At 34.3% G+C, this 25,693-nt stretch overlaps 2 protein-coding genes and 1 long non-coding RNA gene across 4 annotated transcripts; 1 reads left to right on the top strand and 2 right to left on the bottom strand.

The window, feature by feature from the left end:
* The first annotated feature begins 450 nt into the window (after window positions 1-450).
* Window positions 451-24,205, top strand: LOC146897898 (Thioesterase superfamily protein). 2 transcript variants are annotated; one of them, XM_085738178.1, is made up of 3 exons: window positions 451-822; window positions 1,996-2,142; window positions 3,175-3,554. In XM_085738178.1, exons 1-3 carry the CDS (start codon window positions 568-570, stop codon window positions 3,316-3,318), a joined length of 546 nt encoding a protein of 181 aa, XP_085594304.1. In that variant the 5' UTR covers window positions 451-567; the 3' UTR covers window positions 3,319-3,554. The 2 variants fall into 2 exon arrangements, with proteins under 2 accessions (XP_085594304.1, XP_085594305.1); XM_085738179.1 differs by lacking the exons at window positions 1,996-2,142; window positions 3,175-3,554 and adding exons at window positions 21,650-21,796; window positions 23,946-24,205 and having other exon boundaries at window positions 469-822.
* On the bottom strand, window positions 10,705-18,796 carry LOC146897899 (disease resistance protein RPV1-like). Its single transcript, XM_085738177.1, has 6 exons — window positions 18,679-18,796; window positions 17,317-17,826; window positions 13,583-14,681; window positions 13,167-13,472; window positions 11,428-13,034; window positions 10,705-11,278 (listed from the first exon to the last, which is right to left on the bottom strand). The coding sequence occupies exons 2-6, from the start codon at window positions 17,778-17,780 to the stop codon at window positions 11,224-11,226; spliced, it is 3,531 nt and encodes a 1,176-aa protein (XP_085594303.1). The 5' UTR covers window positions 17,781-17,826; window positions 18,679-18,796; the 3' UTR covers window positions 10,705-11,223.
* Window positions 22,751-23,514, bottom strand: LOC146897900 (uncharacterized). Its single transcript, XR_015023755.1, has 2 exons — window positions 23,233-23,514; window positions 22,751-23,064 (listed from the first exon to the last, which is right to left on the bottom strand). It is a non-coding gene; the product is annotated as an uncharacterized LOC146897900 (long non-coding RNA).
* Window positions 24,206-25,693: the final 1,488 nt, after the last annotated feature.

The raw sequence follows: 25,693 nt of genomic DNA on the forward strand, positions 1-25,693 counted from the left end.
TATTTAGATTGATATATAGAGAAAAAGAATCTTATTATTCTTAATTTAAGTACTCATGATTGGCTCAAATTTGAAAAAGTAAAATTCATTATTTTTCATCATTTCTCCTTACATAATTTTTATTTTTGTTTTCTTAACCAACACCCTAAACATGTTCCTTAAAATAATCAAAATTTAATCGACATATACATTTGTGAACTTGACCATATAAATTTCACAGTATGTGACAATGTAAATTTCACTTAACACACAACTTAGCTCGAGTGATATATGCCGTATGACACGTTTGAGTTGAGTGTCACTTAAACTAATGTGCCGTGTCATTTCCACGTGTGAAAACATTCTTAAATTGTTGTGACTAATGTGCCATGTCATTTCCAAATGTGAAAACATTTTTAATTTTTTTTTTGTTATAGAAATTGAATTGAATTGAATGAGAAACAAATTAATGGAGGGACCCAAATCACACTATCGTGTGATTGCGATACACCTCACAATTGACCATAACATTGCTCATTTTTTTGAGATCCCATTTCGCACAAAAAAAAAAAAAAAAACTCAACAACCATGGCGACCAAACCTTCCTCCACCACCACCGCCGCCGTGGCTGAAACTTCATCGGTGAAAATATCTCCAGAAGTTGACCCAAAACACGTTTCGGAAACCCAATTGTTTGTTAAGCTAATGGGTATTGGTGCTCCGGTTCCTGAAAACTGTAACACAGATGGTTTCTTTGATTCTTTTCTTCGAAATTTCATCAAAGTTGATCAAATTCAACGTGGTCGGATCACTTGTACTGTTGTCGCCAAACCACCTATCTGTGTAACCTCCTCTTCCCTTTTCTTTCATTTTTTACTTTAAACAATGCTGTTGTTGTTTTGTTGTTATTATTCTTTTCTTGATTCTTTGTTTATTGTTTAAGGGTTTTGTTAATTGGGTATGTGGGAAAAAATTATGAGCTGAAATTTTCACTGTTCAGTAATTTTGAGCTAGTTATGCTCCTTTTGTGTGTTGAACAATGTTTAGTACTTCTTTTCGTTTTGTTGAATGAGAAATGTTAGTAGGTAGCTGTTAGATTAAGTAGTTTATGAAAAAAACAACTTATAAAGATACAATTTTCGTTAGTCAGAACTTATGAATTAACATAAAAGCTTATTTATTTGGATAAGCTAGTTTTAATAAGCTCAAAAATAAGCTAATCCAAACCGGTGTTTAGTACGGTTGAACCTTCTTATCAAAGACACAATACTGACACATAGACACCAATAATAATTGGAGAAAATAGGGGTGATTGAATGTAATTATATGTGTCGATGTTGGACAATAGACACGCCATCAAAATAAAGTGTGCATAGGTTGTGAATCTATCTTGTGATTTGTGCATCAATTTTAAATTGTGATTCATATGGTTATGAAGACTGAATACTCCAAAATGGGAGACTTGTCCGTGTCGGATACGTGTCGTATCTTGAATTTCAAAAATATCTTGTATGTATGTCGTATTGCACCCGTGCTACATATACGGATTTCATGGGTTTTGAGCTAGGCTGGATATAGGAGTTTGACGAAAATGATTCCCTGCAGTAGGGATTGGATATCCATGCGTTTACACAGTCACTGTTGGATTTAAATCAGACAGTTCACATAACATTTTATTTATTTTTTAAATCCAAAATGCCGAGCGTGAAATTCTGATCGTCTTATCTTGATCCGACAATCACGGATGTGCTGATTGCGTGAATTCAAGATATCTTGACTGCATGGAATTTTGATCTGAGTTTGACAACCTTGTATTCTTTACTAGTTTACTTTAAAATTCGCAGATTCTGTCAATTTGAACTTTAGGTTTTAGTGCTTCCAGTTCAGTCTAAGTGAATCTGTTACTTTTCTTAGTTCAAAGTTAAAAATTTGTCTGAAAAGAGTGTATTTAAACAAAAATTATCATGTGATTGTGTGGAGACTGCATCTTTCTCATTTTCTTTGTCGGAACTGCAGAATGGCTACGGAACGCTACATGGAGGCGCTGTTGGGTCCTTAGTTGAAGTTCTGTCAACTGCTTGTGCTAGAACTGTAGTTGCTGAGGACAAGGAGCTTTTTCTTGGGGAAATTAGCATTTCTTACCTCTCTGGCACTCCAATAAATGTGAGTTGTTTTCACTGGTGATTCTTTCCTATGATGTCCATGTCAGTATTAGCTTGTGCTTGTTTTCATGTTTGCAACCGTTTCACTGAATGTCAATGTGAAGCTTCTAGTCGTAGCTTCGTAATGGCCACACGTTCAAAGTCCAATTGACCGCGGTTCCATACACATTATTGTTACGTATCTTTTCTTCACCTATATTAGAATACATATTCTTTCTGCTGTGAATGTTTCACAAAAAAACATACAATTTTGTGTCTATAGTCGCACCAATACATTGTACGTTTTGAAGTATTAGTTGCTTCATGTATGTTAGATAAAAGGCACAGAATTCAACCCTTTAGAGTTTAGAATGGTTCATTATGCTGTGTGAGGAAATGCAATGATTTATACTCGGTTGCATTTCGAAACAGCAGAGCAAAGCCGAGGAGATTAAAAAGCAAACAACTATTTCAGTTGCTTAGCATTTCCTCTGAAAATCGCTTTGTAATTTGGTTTTGTGTGGGACTAGAATCGATCTTTTTATAGGACGGCTGAAGCCAAGAAGGACTTTAACTGCTGAGTTATATTATCTGGTTCTTTGGTTTATTTGAAAGGACTTGAAAAATCAACTTACAAGTAGATGTTCTGAAGGTAAGATTCTGATCCTAGACAAGAAGGGAAAATGCATTTTATGTCTGAGACTCGGAGAATGTAATTGATAGTTGATGGCCATAATTTTGTAATCGCTAAATATGTCATATTGGTAATCTGCATTGAGATTTTCTAGACGACTCTTACACCTCTAGATTGCACATGTTGGTAAGGAGCATAGTGAGATTTAGAGCATCAAGTTAAATATCAAAATCCATTAAATAAAAACTTAGATTTTGATTATAAAATTGTTTGTCAATAAGGTTATGCTATAAATTTGTTGGAAATAAACTCCTTAATTTTTTTTCATTATCCATTACCACTTGCACTTTACTCTAGTTACACCCTGTTATATTATCGAAATCAATATATATTTACCTCTTGGACTATATGCATATGCAGGAAGAAGTTGAAGCTAATGCCTCTGTGGTGAAAAGTGGAAGAAATTTGACTGTAGTTGCACTTGAATTTAAACTGAAGAAAACTGGAAATTTGGTTTATCTTACTCATGCTACCTTCTATAACATGCCAGTTTCCAAATTATGATCACTTAGCTTTCTGGTGACTCTGCAATTCCATTTAATGTATGTAATAGCAAAATGTACTTCAAATTCATCAGGCCGATTCTTGTAATAAATACATGTATAGTGTTATTCTCCTCTTTATGTCCATAACCATGCCCATTGTGATTTGTGATGATAAATTTTTATGTAACGATGCTGATGTTGTCAAAAATAGAATATCAGCTTTAATTTATCCAAAGTTCATGACTTGTGGATTTATTTTGTTTGAAATAGAAATATTATATATAAATGCAGTTGATATTATTAAAAAAAATAAAATTCAATACAGTTGACAGGACATAACATCACCGGACAAGATAGAATTGTACTGTAGGGGAGATAATATATTTTAGGCTTAAATGTGTGTTTGGTCCCTGCATTTTCATCACTTTTTGGGATTAGTCCCTACACTTTTTTTGTTTGGTTTTGGTCCTTGTAATTTGTAAAAGAATTGGTTTTGGTCCTTCTGTTAGTTCAATGTTAAAAAAAAGCCACGTGGCCCAATCATTTCATGCCACGTGGCACCCCATAAGATAAAAAATAAAAAATAAAAAGAATTTAGATAAAATAATTGTTTTTAAATTAGTATTATTTTTGAGAGGGTTTAAAATTAGTATTATTATTATGTAATTAGAAATAAAAAATTAAAAAAGAAAGAAGACACTTGATTCAAAGGGGGAAGAAGACAGAGAAGTAAAAAATAATGGGAAAAACAATGGCCGCCGGAGCTCATCACTATCCACACCGTCGAAGGAGACATGGCCACCGACTCCGCCGACACGCTCCCTATCCCTGACGTCATGCGTACCGTGTTTCAGTTGAAAAGGAACCCTCGTCCGCTACGCCGCACCACCGCTTCATCTCATTTCAATCCACAAATTCCAATCTCACTTTCTTTACTTACTCTTACGTACTTGAAATTCACACCACTGCTCATCATCAACCTTTATGCCACCTAAGTCATCTCAGTCATTTGTTGCAATGTTAAAGTCAATCAAGAAGGTAATGCACTGATGTAAACAGTGACACTTCATCCCCTGAACCTTTACCTCTGCTGTGAGTTGTAGTAGCTTGTGGAGAGGATTTTCTTAAAATAATTATTTTATCCGAATTCTTTTAATTTTATTTATTTTTTCTTATGGGCTGCCATGTGGCATGAAATAATTGGATCACGTGGCACTATGTTAGTTTTGGTTTTTTTTTTTTTTTAACATTGAACTAACAGAAGAATCAAAACCAATTCTTTTACAAACTACAAGGGCCAAAACCAAACAAAAAAAAGTGTAAGGACTAATCCCAAAAAGTGATGAAAATGCAGGGACCAAACACACATTTAAGCCTATATTTTATGTAGGAAAATTGAAAGGGTGTTTTGGTATTTTTGATAGTATGTATTATGTAAAAAAAAATTGTCCGTGATTTAGTGAAGAACAAAAATTTATAATTTTGATGGGTCCTTTGCTATTTGTTATGTCAAGTCTCATGGTCTGATTTACAATCAAATAGAGCTCAAAAAAAGTTGGAATTTTGCTCTCCACCCAGCACGTTTTGTTCGCACCCTGCAGCCATGCCAATTTTGCCCCTGCGCATGTTAACTAACGCAAGTGTAATACTATGCTTTAGTTAAGTGACGTTGCGTAAGTTAAGATGCGCAAGTGTAAAACTATACGTGAGTTAACTCACGCATTGGCATGTATGAAAAAAAACACTGCGTGAGTTAACTCACGCATAGTATTACACTTGCGCGAGTTAACTCACGCGCTACTGATATATCAGTACAGCATTAAATGCTGTACTGATGTGCATTGAATGCAGTTTGGGTCCAAACCCTAAAATGCTTGTAATTGAACCTAATTACGTCAGTTTAACAATATTATTGGATAATACGACTTGGTGCATCAAAATTACACCAAAACATCTTTTTTTTTTTCACAATCACATAATCACACATAACGATCCAAACGATCCAAATTACACAAATTCGCCAGTAATGACCTGTAATCATTTAAACACACTTAATGACACGTAAACGATCCAAATTACAAATAATTAGAGACAAAGTAAGTAATGCAAGCAATAATTGGCGTGACATAACCGGCCACCAAAAAAAATAATTCATTTCATTTAATATATATATATATATATATATATATATATATATATATATATATATATATATATATAATATTAGTTACATATTGGCCACAAATATACAAATTACATAACCGGCCACCAAAAAATATGTCGGGGTGTAATACCACCAAAAAAATAGGACGAACACCAACCGACCTATAACTTTCCTAACCTATTATAACCTATCTAAGAAGTCTAGTGATATTCCTAAATTGCCGTCCTCTTCCATGTCCTCCGTCCATTCAAATTCTTGTTCCTTTTTTTGCGGGGTGGGAGTATCACCACAAACAATTGGATTGTGCTCATTTGTTGGTTTCTTTGGCGGCTTAGGCTCCTTAGACATGAGTTCATTGAAAGCATTTTGTCTATCCAAAAATGCAAAATGCCAATTCTCCGCCTCACCAATCTTGTTGTTCATCCACTCCTTACAACTCGGTGGTAACGGACAACCTTCCTTCAAAATCACATGAAGATAGTGATCGGGAATTAAGCAAAGACACATGATGTTGGAATGTGGATTAAGTGGAGGAGCACATCGGATTGGGAAATATGTCTCACATACACCACCCGTTGTTTCGGACAAAGTCAATAGAACAACGGCCTTCATCAAAGCACCATCCCTATCGGTGACAATCACCTTAGGCATGTTGTCTTTTGAGTACAAGAGACCTTTCAACATTGTAAGTGCCCAAGCAAAGTTATCCTCTAGTTCAAAGTGAAGAAAGGCGAAACCAACGGAATACGTCATTCTTGTAGAGGTGCAACCAACTATCTCAAACAAAGGCATTCAGTAGTTGTTGGTTTTGTATGTAGAGTCCATGACCAAAACGGTCGGAAAGGTGTTGAGCAATTTAATTGACTCCGGATGAGCAAAAGAGATGTCTTTAAGAGTGGTTTCCTCACTATTGCATATTGTGTAATAGACGTACTTATGCTCCACCAACTTCGAAATCAAGAATTGCAACTCTGTCATGTCACCTCTTTCCCCCTTGCGCCATCTTGTTCTCACATTGTACACTTGCTTGATTGTTGTCACACTTTCGTTGTTGTTTTCCTTCAAATTGGTGAGAATATTCCGAGGCACCGTCAAGCTCTCTGTCATTTCAATAACTTTTTTCTTCTCCTCCGCACGAAGTCTACCCGCAATTAGGTGTCCTTGTAACTTTCCCACCTCCAAGTCATGGTTGTGCATTCCACAAAGCATTGCAAGCCACCAATCATTTGTATCTTTATCAAAGAAACCTTTCAACCTAAACGGACAATTACATTTCCTTGAGCCAATGCCTTCAAGGTTCGGTTTCTTCCTTGTCTTAGGTGGCTTGTATACCCCACTCCTTTCACATTGCATCGTCAAATACGGCCTTTTTATAACGGATTTATCTATACAAACACCAAATCCGGCCTTCACCCCTTGTCCGCGAACCCAAGTAAGTAACTCTTCTCGCTCTCTCCATCTTGCATTTGTTGTAAAAAATGAGGCGGTGTCACGAGCTTCACAAATAACACCGGTAGGTACCGGATTAGGTTCTTGAATTTTACCAATTCGAGCTTGAATTGGAATTTGGACTTTAAATGGTTTGAAATTAAAGCTTGGTTTGACATCACCGGAACCTTCGCCGGAACCTTCACCGGAACCTTCTTTTTTGGCCGGTTTCGGTTCAACGCCATCATCCGCGACTTTGTCAACCATCTCCCTAAATATCTATTGAATAAAAAAAATTACAAAGGAAGAAAAAATAAATTAATTGCGAAACAAGCTAACCAAGAACAAAAGTGGCGCAAAAAATTCAAAAAAACATGGCTGCACAGTGGCGTGACTTAAGTCACGCAGCACTAATGCACTTGCGCCAGTTAAGTCGCGCAACAAGTTAACCTACGCAAGTTAACTTGCGTACCATGCCCTAGTCCCTACGAAAACCAGACGAACCAAGCAGGAAAACCAGCAAAATGAGATGAGTTTAGATGGTACAATACCTGATATTTGATGCTTGATGAGCGTAGAAACATGCTTCCTGACGATTTGCAATGATTTGGGATGATGATTTTCACCCAAAAAATCGCACTTTTTGGGTTTTTGAAGGTGGAGGGAAAGAAAATGGTGGTTGGAGTTCGGACTGATGGGTTTTGTTCAAAAACAGGAACACTGCGTGAGTTAACTTACGCTGCGTGAGTTAACTTGCATAGCGCATGTTAACTTGCACAAGGGCAAAATTGGCATGGCTGCAGGGTGCGAGCAAAACGTGCTGGGTGGAGAGCAAAATTCAAAAAGTTTTCTAGTTCTATCCTCAATTTTTTAACAAATCAAACACAAAAACAAAAAGAAACATGTTACTATATTATGTCAAAAAATTGTGATAAATAGTGTAGCACCTCCCTCTCCAATAAGCCGACTTTGTTTTCCCTCTCTAGGTTCTCTTTGGCATTTTCTTCATTGAATGGATTGTTTTTGGTCAACTTTTAACTTGAAATCACTCTTCTTTAGCCTTTCCTCTCTATTTCAATTTAAATAAGTGTTTTTCACATGAATTTAGTTTTTCCTTTGTGATTTCGTCGGCACGACGTTGTGTTCGTCGTCTTGTGCGTCGTTGTTGATTTTCCATTTTGTTATTGTGTTTGTTTGGTTTCTATTAAAAGATCATTCGTTCAATAAATGATTTGGGTATCGACGTTGCAGATTCGAAGGCATGTTTATTATGGTCACTTTAATTTTATCATATTATATATAAGCATTTTGCCGTTGTATGCTAGTAACTTAGATGATGTGAATTTGTTCGTAAATTCATCTTTTACATTTTCAGTGATATTGAATGATGTTTTATATCAATTTGAATTAATTAATATCGTTTTGTATTCATCAATAATAATAATATATACATTAAGAATAGAACATGGTGTTGATTCTCCTATGTTAATAAGGTATTCCTTAAGTAATTTTAAATTATTTTTAAGGATAAAAAAGTTTGAAATAGAGATCTATCTTTCATGTTTCTCTTCTAAATGAAATCTCCCATTTTTTTTCAACTATGCGTTCAATTGTATTGAATTTTAAGACTAGGTGTGTGGAGTTATGTTACTCTCTCCCATTACATATTGATTCATTTACCCACATATTAAGAAATGCAGTAATTAAAAGAAAGAGAGATGTTATTTTATTAAATTATAACTATTGATTTGTTTTTAATTAAAGAAAGGGTCTTGTTAACGGGTGTCTCCGGGCACTGGTTAAGGAATCTATAAATAAAATTTTCTGTCTTGAAAATATAAACAGTCATTTTTTATTAAGTAACAATTACATTAGTTTTTAATAAAAACTTACTTCATTTGGTGCTTAGCCAATGCTCCGGGGCACTGGTTAACATTCTCCTTAAATAAAAAATAATACTTTGGAAATAGTGTATATAGTATTAATTGAAGGATACAATTGAAAAGAAAAAGTTATTATTGCATTGGAAATTGAAATTGCCATTCATTTTAAAACAATTTTTTTTGACTAAAACGACACTCATTTTAAAACGGATGGAGTATTTTTTAAATGTTAATTATTTTTTTTCGTCTTTATAAATATTTTACTTTTTGTTTTATAGGAGTGCTATAGACACTCTCTTTTCGATACTCACTCTAACACACAATCTTATTTTGGATGAAATTCATATGTGCATCACACTTTGGAAATGGATTCTTCATAAAATGGGGAGACCCACATAAGTTTCATATAATGGGAGGTTGTGTGAGAGAAAATGCTAGAAAGAGAATGTTCCTAACGTTTCTCTTTGTTTTAACCCCATAAATTTTTAACCCCATATATTTTTTCCTCCAAAAAATTTTCTTCATTTTTTTTGGTCCATAATTTTGAAATTCTTAACTTTTAACTTGAACAAAATACTTAAAATTCTATCATTTTGAAAATTCTCCAAATTATCATACAAATAATACAATTCACTTAAAAATATTTAAATTTCTTCAAAACATTTCCTCATCCAAACACACTCTGGTTTTTTAACAAGTTATGAATTAAATATGAATTTTTATGTTTTTGGCGGTTACAAATTCATTTTTAATTCTTATTTCGTTGAAAAAGTCTAATTTTGTTTGAAAGATATTTATAATATTCTTAACATTCATGCAAAATTTCATTCAAAATTATGAATGATACACGAGTTAGCTTAAAAGCAAGAATCAAAAGTGATGTTCAATCCCTAAAAAAAAAAAAATGATGCTTCAAAACATTTGTGACTTGAAAATCCGTCAGGGCGTTGAAGTTTTTTCTTCGTAGGGTCAATCTATACCATTTCACAATCTACCAAACGTCAAACCTATACTATTTCAACACAGGGCCGTCTTAACAAATTCATAGGCCCGGTTTTAATTTTATAAGGGATGCAAAAAAAATTAAATTCCGGGCCCCAAAAAAAATAAATAAGCCATTTTAAAAAAAAATTATAAATCACACTTTGGTGGGTCTTGAGAACACATGACCTCACACTCAACAAAAAGTGGCCACACCACTAAAGCAAGCTGTACAAACTGAAATAATTTGCTTTTAATATATATATATAACCATTATTTTCGTGTCTTACATATTAAAAAAAATATTTTGGGCCCCAAAAAATTGGAGGCCCGGTGTCGTCGCCCAGCCTCGACGGGCTATGGGCCGGCCCTGTTTCAACATGATGTGAGATCATTTGGTTTTATGGTATGATCCACGAAGTTGCAAACAGATATTGAATACAATTGAACAAACGAAAAGAGTGTGGCTTTCCCTGAATATATCAAGAAGAGACAATTTCTTCAGCAGTTTCTCAGGTAACATAGTGTACTCTTAAATAATTGAGCCTAAACTTAATATTTTAATTATCAAAATGGTATTTTACTCTCAAATGATTAAGAGATAAAAAAACATATCAAGTGCAGTAAAATTGAATTGATTTGGAGTCTATGAAACACGGACACTCCTTGGATTAGGCGTGTTCTAGTGTCGGACATGTGTAGTGTCCGACACCGACATGACAACGACACTTGTAATTACACTGAATTATGTGATTTTTTCAAGTTATTAGCTTTGTCAGTGTGTTAGTATCCGTGTCATGTCCGTGTCCGTATCCGTACTTCATACTCTTTCAGGCTTATAGAGCAATTATCAATTTTCTATTTGTCAGATTTTGTAACAATGTATAGTGGACAGACATAACAAGTTAGTATATGAGTTCATAGTTAGTACATTGTTTTCACTTCATTCTTTTTTATAATTGAATCACTTCAATTTTTATTGAAACACAAACTGAAACATAAGAGAAACCTGAATCATTCATACATGTACTCCATGCTAAAGTTTTTCTACATTGATGTATGGCAAGGAAAGATTGATATCCATTCCACTCAAAATATCTCACATTTTTTAGAAAAATATTTAAGGCCCCTTGGGGAAGCTTAAATTACATCTAACCATATAAGTGCTTATGTATAAATTACATCTATAACAAGATAAACTAAAGTCAAAGTATTTTAACATAAGCTTTTAAATGTTTCATAAACTTTTTTAAAATTTTCTTTTCATAAGCTATTATAGAGAGCTTAAGAACATAAGCTGAAACCAACTTATAGAGATGACATAAGCTCCTAAAGAGCCTAACAAATGCTTATAATATTAGAAAAAGAAAAACCGATAGAGATTGAATCGGTGAGACATCTAAGTCACGATTCAACTAGTTCAATCGGTTCAATTATTGCATGTCTTTACATAAGCTGCAACAGATTTTTATAACATGAGGTCTCCGCCAAATCCAATATGCAAGAGTTCTTCAAGTACACCCCTGTTCAAATTTTCAAACATAATTTCAACTTTGTGATTTCAATGTATAGTACATTATTAACGTGCTATTGTAATTTAATGTTTAGTATTTGAAAATTTTGAAAAATAGAGTAGCAATTAATAACAAGCAATTTTCCCTAAGAAGATTACCTTAAGTCTTTTGTTTCTGCTGTTTCCAGATTGGAAAGAGTTCCATAGACACTTTGCTGAAAATTCATTGCTGGTGGAACTGTTTCTTCTTGCTCATCAGATTTAGAACCCTCCACTGTGTGAGTTTCCCTACTTGTCGCAGATTCACAACTTTCTTCTTCCTTTACAACTTGACCTTCTGAGGAATATATCCATCGAAAACCACACTCTTTTATCACTGCTTCCATATTTTTCTCAGTACGAGCGAAGAATTTAAATGTAAGCTTTGAATTGTGAATGGCACTCATGTCATTGGCTTTTATTTCTTTGATTGCTTCCATTATTTGCTCACAACATTGTATATCGTACCATAAAAACAAATGATCCGACATTGTGTCAAATGAAGAGTAAGGATAAAGCACAACACTTTCATCTCTAAAGAAACTTTTTATACTAATACGTTCACCGCAAGTGGTTTCTATGTAGCATTCACATCCAAGGTTTTGAATGCGACATGATTGATTTTGAGAAAGAACCAAGTAGAAAATGAAACCCAAATGATCCCTAGGAGGAAGTTCAATAGACACCAAAGTTTGTGTAGAATGGTAATGGAACCAGTCTCCAATTTTAAAATTGCCAGCTGGTAACATGTAGCAAATCTTACCTTTTATTAAATTGTCACCAATAAAGATGTTGATCCCGCCATCATCTGAAGATGCTTTTTCATTGTTTTCTAATACATCTTCTGGGTGTATTGGTTTTGCTCCAAGTTCAATCCTTACAATGGCATCTTTCAAAACAGAAACAAATGAATGTTGATCCAATTTTATGCAGTTCTGGAGGAGAAAAGTACACTTATTTTGGCGTTTTTTGGCTTGTTCATTTGTTGAATTCAACACATTCTGAAGAGATTCACAATTCCGAACATGGAACCACTGAATGGATTGTGGAAGAGAAGGTATAGATTGAAGCATTTCACAGTTATCAATGTCAAGAAACATGAGTCTTGGAAGACAATTAATGCTTTCAGGTAAGCTTATGATAGCACAGCCAGATAGTGTTAAATTCTCCAATGATGATAGCAAGGAGATGCTGTCTGGGATTACAGATAAATTGCGAAAAGCATTGAAAATTAAACTTCTAACAGTCCTAAAGCAAGGACTAGGTAGTACTTTATGCAAGGTGGTTAAATTGTCTTGCTCATTCATCTTTGAGTCAGAAAGTGTGATATGGTATGCAAAGTTTTCAGGAAGATCCACAAGACCCTCACAGATGTGAAAAATACAAAATTCAAGATTAGTTGATGATGTCAGCCCAGTTGTGGTTGTGGAAGGATCATTAGTGTTTTGGGGCATTGATATGAACTCTTGGAGATTGTAACATATACCTGCAAAAAGTGTCCGGAGAGATTGTGAGTGAGTGATGCCGCAGAGGCTCTTAAGTGACTTACATCGAGTCACATCTAACTCTTCAAGCTTTGGGAGATTGAAAATAGATGGGTAAACATGAGACAAGCTTTCACAATTTTCAAGATTTATATGCTTAAGATTTGGGGCATTGGAAAAATTTGGACACTCTATCAAGCTTGCAGACTCATGAAGGTCTATTCTCTCTAAACTCGGAAAATTCTGTAACAATATATAATGGAAGAACAAGTTAGTTTATGATTTTCCTAATCTTGGAAATATTCAACTTTTATTGAAATAAATTAGCTTTTCTCTTATCAAAAGATAAACAAAAACATAACAGATACATCATACCTGTGCTCCGTTCCAAAGTTTTTCCAGGTTGCTATATGGAAGGCGAAGTTCAACAAGATTCCATGGAGAAAAATTTGATGGTAGAGAATTTAATGGATATGCACTCCACTCAAAACTTCTCAAGTTGTTAGGCAAAAAATCAAGCCCCCCTGGAAGATGCACATAATTAAATCCCTTAACATCTTGATTGTGGTCTTCGAAGGCAAGTAATCTTAGTTTTGGCATCTTTGTGAATGCGTTAGAGCTCAAATTTATGCAGGTATTTTGATCCATATCTAAGCATATGCTTTCAACAGCACTAGTCCCCTGATAAATGAAAATTAGAATCAATGTTAGTACTTTGTGGTAAGTTGCAGTTTTATATATATAAGTACATGTTTTTGTGGAATTCATGTCAAAGTATATATTATTATTACATTATTGTTTGTCAACACATCACAAATTTCGCCAGCATTCCACAATCTACTGCGTTGTCCAGGGTTATTGATAGATTCTTCACGAACAATTTGCCTACCCATTTCTCGTATCAAGTCATGCATCTGTATGTAATTTCCTGAAGTAATTGTTACAAGAGCCTTGTCTAAAAGGTTTCTTATCCCAATATCTGCAAAGAAACCACACGCATTTAATATTTCTGTTACTCTGCTGCTGCTTTCCCAACCTTTGAAAAAACATGCGATGTCTAGAAATATATTTTTCTCTGTATAATCTAACTGATCATAGCTTAATCTCAACACCTTTTGAATTTCAACATTGGGAATTTCCTTCAGTTTATTTAGAGCACTATCCCATTCTTTTTTACTTTTTTTACAAAGAAATGAACCCAAAACTTTCAAAGCCAAAGGGTTGCCTTTTGCATAAGAAACTACATCGTTTGATATCTCCTCATATCCCTCATTGGGAAGGATTTTTTTGAAAGCATTCAAACTGAACAACCTGATGGAGTTTTGAGAGTTCATTTCCTTAACTTGATGAATTTCGTCAATTCCTCCTCCTGTCAACACATGCTTATCTCTGGTTGTCACAATGACTCTGCTACCAGCTCCAAGGCAATCATGCCCTACTCCAATCAAATTTTCTAGAAGTTCTAAAGTACGAACATCATCTAGTACAATGAAAGCTTTCATGCGTTTGAGTCTTTTCATAACCATAGATGATATTACTTTGGTAGTGTCAATACCAAGATCTTCCCCTAGTAACTTAGAAAGAAGTCTGTTGTATGTGTAACTGAGCCCATGTCTCTTTGATTCTTCTGTGACATTTTCTAGGAAGCAACTACCTTCATATATGGAAGATACCTTCTGAAATATGGCAGCAGCAAGGGTTGTCTTTCCTATGCCTCCCATGCCCCAAATTCCAATAGCTCTTACATCACTTGAATCAATTTTTAATAATGATTCAATGCTTGAATAGTTTTCATCTGGTATGAACAAACATCTAAGTTCATTCGTATACTTTTGATTCAATTTTTGGTAAACTGCTTTGATGATGTCTTCAATCAAGTTAGATTCAGTCCTAAAATATAAAAATACAGATAAATGTTAGTATATAAATGGAGACTGTAAAATAGTTAATAATTAGACGATACAATATAATTCAAGAAAATTTGGATCCATTTTTATAACCAAAGAAAGAAATAGCAAATAGAATAATAAAAAATGATCATCCCCATATTGTAAGAAACAAATCATTTAAAAATGTAAAATATTTGTATGATCATAACTACTTATAATTGGATGTGATTTGTTAAAAGTGTAAAGTTTAAAAGTAACAAATTAAAAACTAAACTCATGAAAAAGACTACATCTCCTTTCCATAATAAATTCAACCTATATCTTTTCAGATATTTTTTTGTTATGCTAATCATATAATTTTCATTTTTATCCTTTTCTCTTTATTTAAACTAGCGTTCGGACTTTATATCCGTTTTTCTCGATAAAAATAATTGAAGTTACAAAATTTTATTTACTAGAATTAGTAGCAGGAGTAGTAAGTGCTTGACTAGATCGGGAAGGGAAGTTATGATTAAGTTAGTCCTTCAGTCAATACCCTCAGATGTGATGAGTATTTTTCGGCTGCCCAATTCTCTGTTAGATGAAATTGAGAAGATGATGAACGCCTTTTAGCGGGGGTATGGCGGTGCAAATAATAGAGGAATGCATTGGTTAACGTGGGACAAGTTGTCTGTGCATAAAAGATACGGTGGGATGCTCAGAAAACAAGGGTGGAAGTTTCCAAGGTTTTCAAGGCAAGGTATTTTCCTCATGGTAATTATCTTGGATCAAAATTAGGACATAATCCTAGTTTTGTTTGGCGGAGCATATTTAGTGCGAGATTGGTTGTGAGGCATGGTGTATGTTGAAGGCTAGGTTCCGGTTACGTATCCCTATTTTAGGGGAATCATGGTTAGGTAATGGCAGTAGCATACCTCCGGTGAATCCGACAGCGATGACATTGCAAGGATATTCTGTTGGCCACTTGATTCAGAGTTGGAATGAAGAGCTTGTGGGACACGTCTTTGAAGAAGGAACAGCGCAGCAGATATTAAATACACCACTGTTCCCACAGGTGAATGATGATAGGCTGGTTTGGAAGTCTGAGAAGAACAGGTAGTATTCGGTCAAAAGTGCGTACAGTTTGTGTATGGAAGAAATAGTGGATACTCTTTTAAGAAAGAATGGTCATTGAAGCGGCATATGGAAACTGAAAGTGCCTCCCAAAGTTAAGAGTATGGTGTGGAGAGTGTGTAGGGAATGTCAACCCACACGAGTAAGACTGAACCGTAGAGGTGTTACGTGCCCATCGTCGTGTGCTAAGTGTGAAGATCCGCATGAGGACAGCTACCACGTTTTCTTCCACTGCTGCACAGCAGTAGGCGTGTGGAGGGCTGCAGGTTTATCCCATATTATTGAGCCGTTGCTGCACAGGTTTGATGATGCGCCGGAAATCATTTTTTCTGTGTTTCAACATGTGACAGCAGCGCAAGCAGAGATGTCCGCTACGATTTTATGGAGTATATGGAAGAGCAGAAACATAAAGTTATGGCAGCAGGAGAGTGAGAATAATCACAGTATTACAGCAAGAAACGGAAAGAAACGGAAAGTGATGGAGGGATGGAGGACTGCCAACAAGAAACAGAAAGTGATGCAGCAAAGTGCTAATACAGCTGCTGTCATGATGCCTTCTGCAGTGCAGAACGCAAACAGCAGTCACGAAGGATTTCGATGGCAGAAACCCAGGTGTGGAAGAGTGAAGTGCAATGTAGATGCCTCATTTTCGACCTCCATGATGAAGAGGGACAGTTTGTACGAGCTAAAACGATGTGGTTCTCTCCGATGTGCTCAGAGGATGTAGGAGAAGCTCTTGGTCGGTATCATGCTATGCAGTGGATAAATGAACTACAACTGCCAAATGTTGATTTTGAAGTTGATTCAAAGCTTGTGGCTGATTACTTCAATCGGAGCAACAGAGACATCATTGAGTTTGGAGTTATTATGGATAGCAATATACAGTTTTGTTCCTCACATTTAACAAACTCTCGTGTCGAGTTTATTAGGAGCCAAGCAAATGTAGTTGCACACGACTTAGCTCAGGCATCTACTTCCTCACCTAGCTTCCGTATTTATAATGATCTACCGTTTTGTATAAATGATTTGATTACTAATTGCTAATGAAATGGTATAAGCATATTTTTCTAAAAATAAAAGGCTAAATTACATCAGAGGTCCTTTAAGTTATTTAATTATAACAAATTGATCCTTTAAGTTTTTTCAGCAGCAATTAGGTTTTAAGTTATTTAACCCTAAAATTTTGGGGATTTCAGATCTTAAAAACTTAAGTTATTCGGGGCCTAAAAGTTACAATTAAATAACTTAAAGGACCTAAGTGTTACGAAAAATACTTAAAGGGCTATCTTGTTACAATCAATTAACTTAAAACCTAAGCGATACGAAAAAAACGACAAATTTGTTACAATTAAATAACTTAAAGACCTCTGGTATAATTTAATCTTTATTTAAAATAAAGCATTTTTATCGTTGCCCCCAACATAAAAGGAAACTCCAATTCATCATTTATATCATAATTTTTTTATAAAAAAAAAAAAAAAACCATAGTGGCGGAAATGATCCTTAAGCATCAAAGAAAATACCTATATGTACTTGAATCAAAGCCAGATAAATTAGCTACTTCAAAGAGAGCATTCTTCCACTTTTGAATCTTATCTTTTCCTTGTTTCTTTTGTTTCGCCAAGGCCGAGTGGTAACTCCCTGTCTGCTTTCGAACATGTGAAGGTTCTATACGGTAGAACACAGGAATAACAACAACGTTGTCTTCATCATTTTTGTTGCACTTCATTATTTCAACGAGTTCATTCAAACACCATGTTGAAGATGCATAGTTTTCTGAGAACACAACCAAAAATAAAGCGGATGCTTTAATTGCTTTTTCAAGTTCATCCCAAACCTCTTCTCCTTTTTCAATCCTGTAGTCTATGTAGGTTTCGATGTGGTTTCTACACAATGCCGCATGAAGAAAGCTTGTAAAATTGGCGCGAGTGTCTTCCCCTCTAAAACTGATAAAAACATCGTGTTTTTTGAGAGAAGAAGAAGCCATAGCTATCTTTGAATGTTTATGCTTTGGTTGTGGATGATACACACTCCTACAATAACATTGTCTTGAACTTTTATATAATGCATTTATGATATTGATAACAACACGAATTCTTTTTCAAGTTAATGTTGAATAGCATTTTCCTTTTCTTATTTTTTTTTAATGAATAAACTCAATTTGATTTCTCAAAATTTGCTCAAGGCATAATTTAGTCACCGGTGAAGATGATATCAAATTAGTCTATGATATTCTATTCGTCTCTTTTGTTATTCTATTGAAAACCTGTATTGTTAATACTGTCTTCATGTTAAAATATTATGTGTCTTACAATCTACTCAAAGATTAGCCTTGTATCGGGTTCAAATAACTTGGCTATGAAAATACCTTAGAATGTTTATTAGAGGTCAAAGACTCCAATTATACAATAAAGAGGTGAGTTATTGGAAGAACACATATATTGACAACAAAGTTGACACCCGAAATTGTTCACCGTGTTTATACAGCAAACAATTTTTTTTTTATCAAATTCTTTTTATTTTTTTCAAAAATAATAATAATTTTTTAAATATGGAAGAGTATTTTTAACATAAATATAAAATTGTGTCATAAATCAATTTGACTATTTCATTAACCATAAAAATATATTTATTAATAATTTTTTTTAAAAAATTGTTAACAACAAACATTTTTTAATTTTTTTTATTAATAATATACATTTTTTATGGTTTAGTCAAATTGATTAATGACACAATTTTGTATCATTGAATCAAAAATGAACTAAAATCTTCATAATCATGAATAGATATCAGTAAACACGACGACATGCAAGCTAAAAACAACCATAAATCAAATCAAAAGCTGTTTAAGGAAGAAAAAAAACAATATGACTGAGAAGAAGTACCTGATATGAATCTGCAGCAAAAACGAAAAATGGTTGAGAAGAAGATTTTGGAGAAATATTCAGACACAACTTTTGGGAGCAAAAGGAGATATTGAAATGAGTTTGACTTCTGCTTGATATCTTCAATAGCGTGTTTCATCCCAAGGAAATAGTGGCATTTAGAATACACAAATGAGTTTCTAACCATTGATATATTGTTAAATATTTGAAGGACCAAGATTGAAGAAGGGGTATTTGTTTAATGACTTTGGTGTTCAATTGTTGGTATTTGTGTCTAACAATAATAGAATTGCATAAAGCTGTTTTGTCCTCTAGTGCTTCTTAAATTTGTTTTGTCATCTCTGCCGGTTTACTTTCATTCCTTTTTCAAAGCCCCTGTATGTATAATTTCTTCTATTGAAACTATTTTTAATTTTTTTTTTTGGGGTTATGAAGATAATAGAAAAATTGCATGGATAAATTGGGAGTCTATTTGCACTCCAAAGGAGGATGGAGGGTTGGGGGTTAGGAGGGTAGGTGCCTTTAATTTATCTTTGTTGGGTAAGTGGTGTTGGAGGATGTTGGTGGATAAGGAGGGTTTGTGGTATCGAGTCTTGAAAGCTCGGTATGGTGAGGAGGGGGGCGGTTGAAAGAGGGTGGCAGACATTGTTCGGCTTGGTGGAGGTCTCTGAGTAGGATTAGAGAAGGGGTTGGTGAGGGTGTAGGGAGATAGTTTGATAATAACACTAGGAGGGTGATGGGAGATGGAAAGGGTACATTATTTTGGTATGATACTTGGGTGGGGGACATACTGTTGAATTTAAAATTTCCCCGACTCTTCGCATTGTCTGTCAATAAGGAGTGTTCGGTGGAGGAGATGGTGAGAGTGTTGGGGGCGGCAGGTGGGTGGGAGAGTCTATGGCGTCGTCGTTTACTGGCTTGGGAGGAGGAGAGTGTGAGGGAGTGTTTTGTGTTGTCACATAACATTGTTTTGCAGGATAATGTCAACGATGCCTGGCGGTGGTTGTTAGATCCTACTAATGGTTATTCGGTGCGGGGAGTGTGTCGCTTTATCACTACTTCCGGTGAGTTGGTGGACAGGTATCTAGACGATGATATTTGGCATTAGCATATTCCGTCTAAGGTGTCTTTGTTCGTGTGACGCCTTCTCCGCGACAGACTTCCCACCAAGGTCAATTTGATGAGAAGGCATGTTCTTCATCAGGACGACGCTGCTTGTGTGTCAGGATGTGGGAACTTGGAAACAACAACACATTTGTTTTTAGCTTGTGACATATTTAGCTCTCTTTGGTCTCATGTTTGGTTCTGGTTGGGTATTTCTTCGGTTTCCTCATGTGATCTTCGTCAACATTTCATTCAGTTTACTAATATGGCGGGGATGCCTAGATCAACTCTTGTGTATTTCAGAATCATTTGGTTTGCCTCTGTTTGGGTCCTTTGGAAGGAAAGAAATGACCGCATCTTCCAAAATGTGGCTTCTGATACTTCCACCTTAATGGCAAAGGTTAAACTAAACTCTTTCTTATGGTTGAAATCAAAACAGGGATTATTTAGCTACAGTTATCATGATTGAAGAAATCATCCCCTTCTTTGTATGGGCATCCACTTGTAATTTTTTTTGTCTTTATTTTGTTGTTTTGGTGGTGCTTGTTTTGCACCTTGTTTCTGTAAATACTGTTAGGTGGTTTGCCTTTTGCACGCCTTGTGCGAAGTAAATCACAATTGTTAATATCATATATCATTTTAGTTTGTTCAAAAAAAAAAAATAGAATTGCATAGATTCATTTATGAAGAAAAAAAATATTACATAAAAATATTGAATACTTAAAAAGTAATAATTTTTCATTAAAAAAAAGTAATAATTTTTATCGGAAAAATAGTTCATAAAATTGTTAGAAATAATTCATAGTATTAATCTTTTTGAATGGAAAATAAAAGTTTGATGTTCGTCACATTCTTTTGGGTCGAAAAAAAAAAGTTCATCACATTCTTCCTTGTAAAGAAACATGAGAATGTTGTTGTTTTTTCTACTCGCATATAACAAATATTCAGATTACCTCTCCCAAACTAAATAAAATTACAAGAAAATTAAGAAATTACTAAAAAAAAATTGAAGCTCCATTTCACATAGAGGATGTTGTTATCATTATTCAAAGGGTTAATAGTATTTTATCCTCTATAATATATGTCAATTTCGGGTTACTCTACCGTAATTTTTTTTAAAAAAATATTCTCTTTATGTAATTTGATTTTTTATTTTTTATTTATCTTCATGACATCAAATAATAAAATTTATGATACTTTCGCTGCTTGTAATTTGAACAAATTTTGGTTTACCCTTATAATTTAAGCAAATTTCGGTTTACCCTCACTTTGTATCGTCAAAATGGATGAAGGTTCAAAACCAGAATCTTCGAATTACAGTGACATAGAGTATAAAAAAAATCTACAAGGAGAAAACCAGAAGAGTAAAGTACTATTAAATCAAGGTCACAGTATATTATCCCCAGCTTAAAGATCGTATCCCCTCTTACAACAGGATTTTTTCAGGTGATGGTTCCTGTCCGGCGGTTTTTGTTAACTGCTTGAAATTTAGTTTTTTCAGGTGATGGTTCCCCTCTCACAATAAATTTAGTTTTTTTAAATCCAAAATGCCAAGCTTGAAATGCTGATCGTCTTATCTTGATCCGACAATCACAGAAGTGCTGATTGTGTGAATTCAAGATATCTTGACTGCATGGAATCTTGATCTGAGTTTGACAACCTTGTATTCTTTACTAGTTTACTTTAATCTTCGCAGATTCTGTCATCTTAGAAAAGTCAATTTGAACTTTAGGCTTTAGTGCTTCCAGCTCAGTACTTTTCTTAGTTCAAAGTTAAAATTTTGTCTGAAAAGGGTGTATATAAACAAAAATTATCATGTGATTGTGTGTGGAGACTATTTTTCTCATTTTCTTTGTTGGAATTGCAGAATGGCTACGGAACACTGCATGGAGGCGCTGTTGGTTCCGTGGTTGAAGTTCTGTCAACTGCTTGTGCTAGAACTGCAGTTGCTGAGGACAAGGAACTTTTTCTTGGGGAAATTAGCATTTCTTATCTCTCTGGCACTCCAATAAATGTGAGCTCTTGTTTTCATTGGTGATTCTTTCCTATGATGTCCATGACAATATTAGCTTGTGCTTGTTTTCAAGTTCGTAACCGTTTCACCGCATGTCAATATGAAGTTTCTAGTCGTAGCTTCATAATGGCCTCACGTTCAAAGTCCAATTGAAAATGTAGACAACTACTTCAGTTTCTTAGCATTTCCTCTGAAAATCGGTTTGTAATTTGGTTTAGTGTGATTATGATCGATCTTTTTATAGGATGGCTGAAGCCATAAAGGACTGTAACTGGTGAGTTATATTTTCTGGTTCTTTGGTTTCTTTGAAAGGACTTCAAAAATCACTAACAAATACAGGTTCTGCAGGGAAGATTTTGATCCTAGACAAGAAGAGAAAATGCGTTTTATGTCTGAGACTTAAAATGTAATTGATAGTTGTTAATTGATGACCATAATTTAACAGTCGGCAAATATGCCATATTAGTAATCTGCATCGACATTTTCTAGATGACTCTTACACCTCTAGATGACACATGTTGGTAAGGTGCATAGGAAATTTAAAGCATCAAGTGAAATAACAAAATCCATTAAATAAAAACTTAGATTTTGATTATGAAATAGCTTTAAAAAATGATGATGCTATGAATGCAGTTTATGACTTGTGGATTTATTTAGTTTGAAATAGAAATATTATAAATGCAGTTGATATTCAATGCAGTTAATATTATTAAAAAAAACTTAAAAGCTAGAATCTTAAGCGATGCTTCAAAACCTTTTGTGACTTGAAAGCCCGTCAAGGTGTAGACGTTTTTTTTCCGAACTGTACTAGTCTACGGTCCACCAAACATCAACCTTATATTAGTACAATAACGATAATTCATTAAACATGATGTCAGAGCATTTGGTTTTATGGTATGATCCATGAAGTTGCAAACAGATATCGACTATAATTGAACAAACGAAAGCCATTAGTGACGTGAACAGCACAAGTTACAATCCAAAGCTTACATTTACATTCTTTTTGTCAGCTATTATAGAGAGCTTAAGAACATAAGCTGAGACCAACTTATAGAGATGACATTAGCTCCTAAAGAGCCTAACAATTGCTTATAATATTAAAAAAAGACAAACCGACTAGAGATTGAATCGGTGATACATCTAAGTCATGATTCAACTAGTTCAATCGGTTTAATTATTGCCTGCATGACCTTACATAAGCTGCAACAGAATTTTATACCACGAGGTCTCCGCCAAATCCAATATGCAAGAGTTCTTCAAGTACACCCCTGTTCAAATTTTCAAACATAATTTCAACTTAGTGATTTCAATGTATAGTGCAATATTAATGTGTTATTGTAATTCAATGTTTAGTATTTGAAAAATTTGAAAAAGTGAGAAGCAATTAATATCCACTATCTCTTTTAATAACAAGCAATTTTCCCAAAGAAGATTACCTTAAGTCTTTTGTTTCTGCTGCTTCCAGATTGGAAAGAGTTCCAAAGACACTTTGCTGAAAATTCATTGCTGGTGGAACTGTTTCTTCTTGCTCTTCAGATTTAGAACCCTCCACTGTGTGAGTTTCCCTACTTGTCGCAGATTCACAACTTTCTTCTTCCTTTACAACTTGACCTTCTGAGGAATATATCCATCGAAAACCACACTCTTTTATCGCTGCTTCCATGTTATCGTGAGTATGAGCGAAGAATTTAAATGTAAGCTTTGAATTGTGAATGGCACTGATCATGTCACTGGCTTTTATTTCTTTGATAGCTTCCATTATTTTCTTGCAACATTGTGTATCGTACCATAAAAACAAATGATCCGATAATATTCTGTTAAAGAAAGCACAACGAACACTTTCATCTACAAAGAAACTTTTTATACATTCACCGCAACTGGTTTCTAAGTAGCATTCACATCCAAAACTTCCACAGTATCCAATGTGATATAATTGATCTTGAGAAAGAACCAAGTAGAAAATGAAACCCAAATGATCACTAGCGGGAAGTTCAATAGACACCAAAATTTGAGTAGAATGGAAAAAATTAGCTTGTAAATCATGATGCTATGAATTTGTTTGAAATCAACTTTACTCTCTAGTTGCACCTTGTACTTTATAGCATTGAAATAAATATATATTAACCCCTTGGACTATATGCATATGCAGGAAGAAGTTGAAGCTAATGCATCTGTGGTGAAGAGTGGAAGAAATTTGACTGTAGTTGCACTTGAATTTAAACTGAAGAAAACTGGAAATTTGGTTTATCTTACTCATGCTACCTTCTATAACATGCCAGTTTCCAGATTATGATCACTTAGGTTTATGGTGATTCTGCAATTCCATTTAATGTTTGTAATAGCAAAATGTACTTTAAATTGATCAGGCTGATTCTTATAATAAATACATGTATAGTGTTATTCTCCTCTTTATCCCCATAACCATGCCCATTGTGATTTGTGATGATGATAAATTTTTATGTAACGATGTTGATGACTTATGGATTTATTTAGTTTGTGGTAGAAATATTATATATGCAGTTCATACTAGCTTATCCTCTCATATAACATTGTTTATAGTTTTTAGTAAATATGTACAGAATAATTATTACGAGCAGTATTTATTGACTATTGAGTAGAACAAATATGCATTTCGTTCACAAAACAATAAGTACGGGATAGGATACAACATTACCGGACAACATAGAATACAGTAGAGATAATAATATTTTTTTTTTTTTTTTTATGTTGAAAATAGAAAGGGTGCTTTGATATTTTTGATAGTATGTATTATGCACAAAAAGTTGTTCCCTGATTTAGTGATGAACAAAGATTTATGCTTTTGTCTAATCCTTTGCTATCTGGGTTATTAAGACTCATGATCAGTTTCTAAATCAAAAAGACAAGTTGTGTAGTTCAATCCTCTGATTTTTAACAAATCCAATGCATCCGAAAAAAACATTAATATATTTTATAAAAAAAAATTGTGGTAATACACAATGTTGCATCTCCAACTCCAACAAACCGACCTTAGTTTTTCCTCTAGGTACTCTCTTCCATTTTCCTCATCGAGGGGTGGTTTAGGGTCAACTTTTGACCCGAATCACTCCTTTTTATCTTTTTCTCTAGTTCAATATAAATAAGTGTTTTTCACATAGTTCTAGTTTTTTCCTTCATGATTTCGCCGGTGCGGCGCAGAGTTCATCGTCTTGTGCGACGTTGTATGATTTTTCGTTTTGTTGTCGTGTTCATTTGCTTTCTATTGAAAAATTGGCTATTCAATAAATGATTTACACGTCACCTTTGCAGATTCGGAGGCATATGTATTCTGGACATTTTAATTTTATCATATTATTTGTAGACATTTTGCTGTTGCATGCTATTAATGTAACGCCCTCCTTTTATTTAATTATTTTTATTAAGTTAGAATCTATTTATGTGATTTATTTATATATATGAGGTGTCAGTATTTTATTTTGTGGCATTATTCTATTAATTATTAGAATATGAGAATTATTAGTGTAAGTAGAATTGGAGGTTAGAATAGAAGGAAGAATAAGTTATTGGGCCTAAATAGATTTAGGAAGAGTGATTAGTATTATAAATAAGGAAGCTTAGGTTAGAAAGAGTTTTTACGTTAGACCGCTTTTTGGAGAAAGAGGAGAACTCAGAGAGAGAGAACCCTAGGAACGAAGAACGCTGCTTTTGATTTCAGAAAAACAATCTAAGGTAAGGGTGAGACTATCTTTCACTAATATTAGGTATGTGAATCATTAGATTGCATCTAACATGCTTTAGGATGAGTTTGTAAGGGGGGAGTCTTTATTCATTATAAGGATTGTGTACTCATGTGGGTAGAGAAGGGTTGTTAATTTCGTCCTTTTTTTTTGTATTCCTTTGATAATCTGTGATTAAATT

This window comes from Medicago sativa, chromosome 8 (genome assembly GCF_051527215.1).
Source record: "Medicago sativa cultivar Bolivia chromosome 8, Bolivia_mono, whole genome shotgun sequence".
In the NCBI taxonomy this organism is placed as follows: domain Eukaryota; kingdom Viridiplantae; phylum Streptophyta; class Magnoliopsida; order Fabales; family Fabaceae; genus Medicago; species Medicago sativa.

Excerpts from the sequence above, each read along its gene's own strand:
- LOC146897898 (XM_085738178.1), top strand. The coding sequence starts at position 568 with ATGGCGACCAAACCTTCCTCCACCACCACCGCCGCCGTGGCTGAAACT. Across the intron at positions 823-1,995 it reads TCGCCAAACCACCTATCTGT|AATGGCTACGGAACGCTACA; the intron begins GTAACCTCCTCT and ends TCGGAACTGCAG. Across the intron at positions 2,143-3,174 it reads TCTCTGGCACTCCAATAAAT|GAAGAAGTTGAAGCTAATGC; the intron begins GTGAGTTGTTTT and ends ATGCATATGCAG.
- LOC146897899 (XM_085738177.1), bottom strand. The coding sequence starts at position 17,780 with ATGGCTTCTTCTTCTCTCAAAAAACACGATGTTTTTATCAGTTTTAGA. Across the intron at positions 14,682-17,316 it reads TTTGATTCAAGTACATATAG|GACTGAATCTAACTTGATTG; the intron begins GTATTTTCTTTG and ends TTTATATTTTAG. Across the intron at positions 13,035-13,166 it reads AACTTTGGAACGGAGCACAG|AATTTTCCGAGTTTAGAGAG; the intron begins GTATGATGTATC and ends ATATTGTTACAG.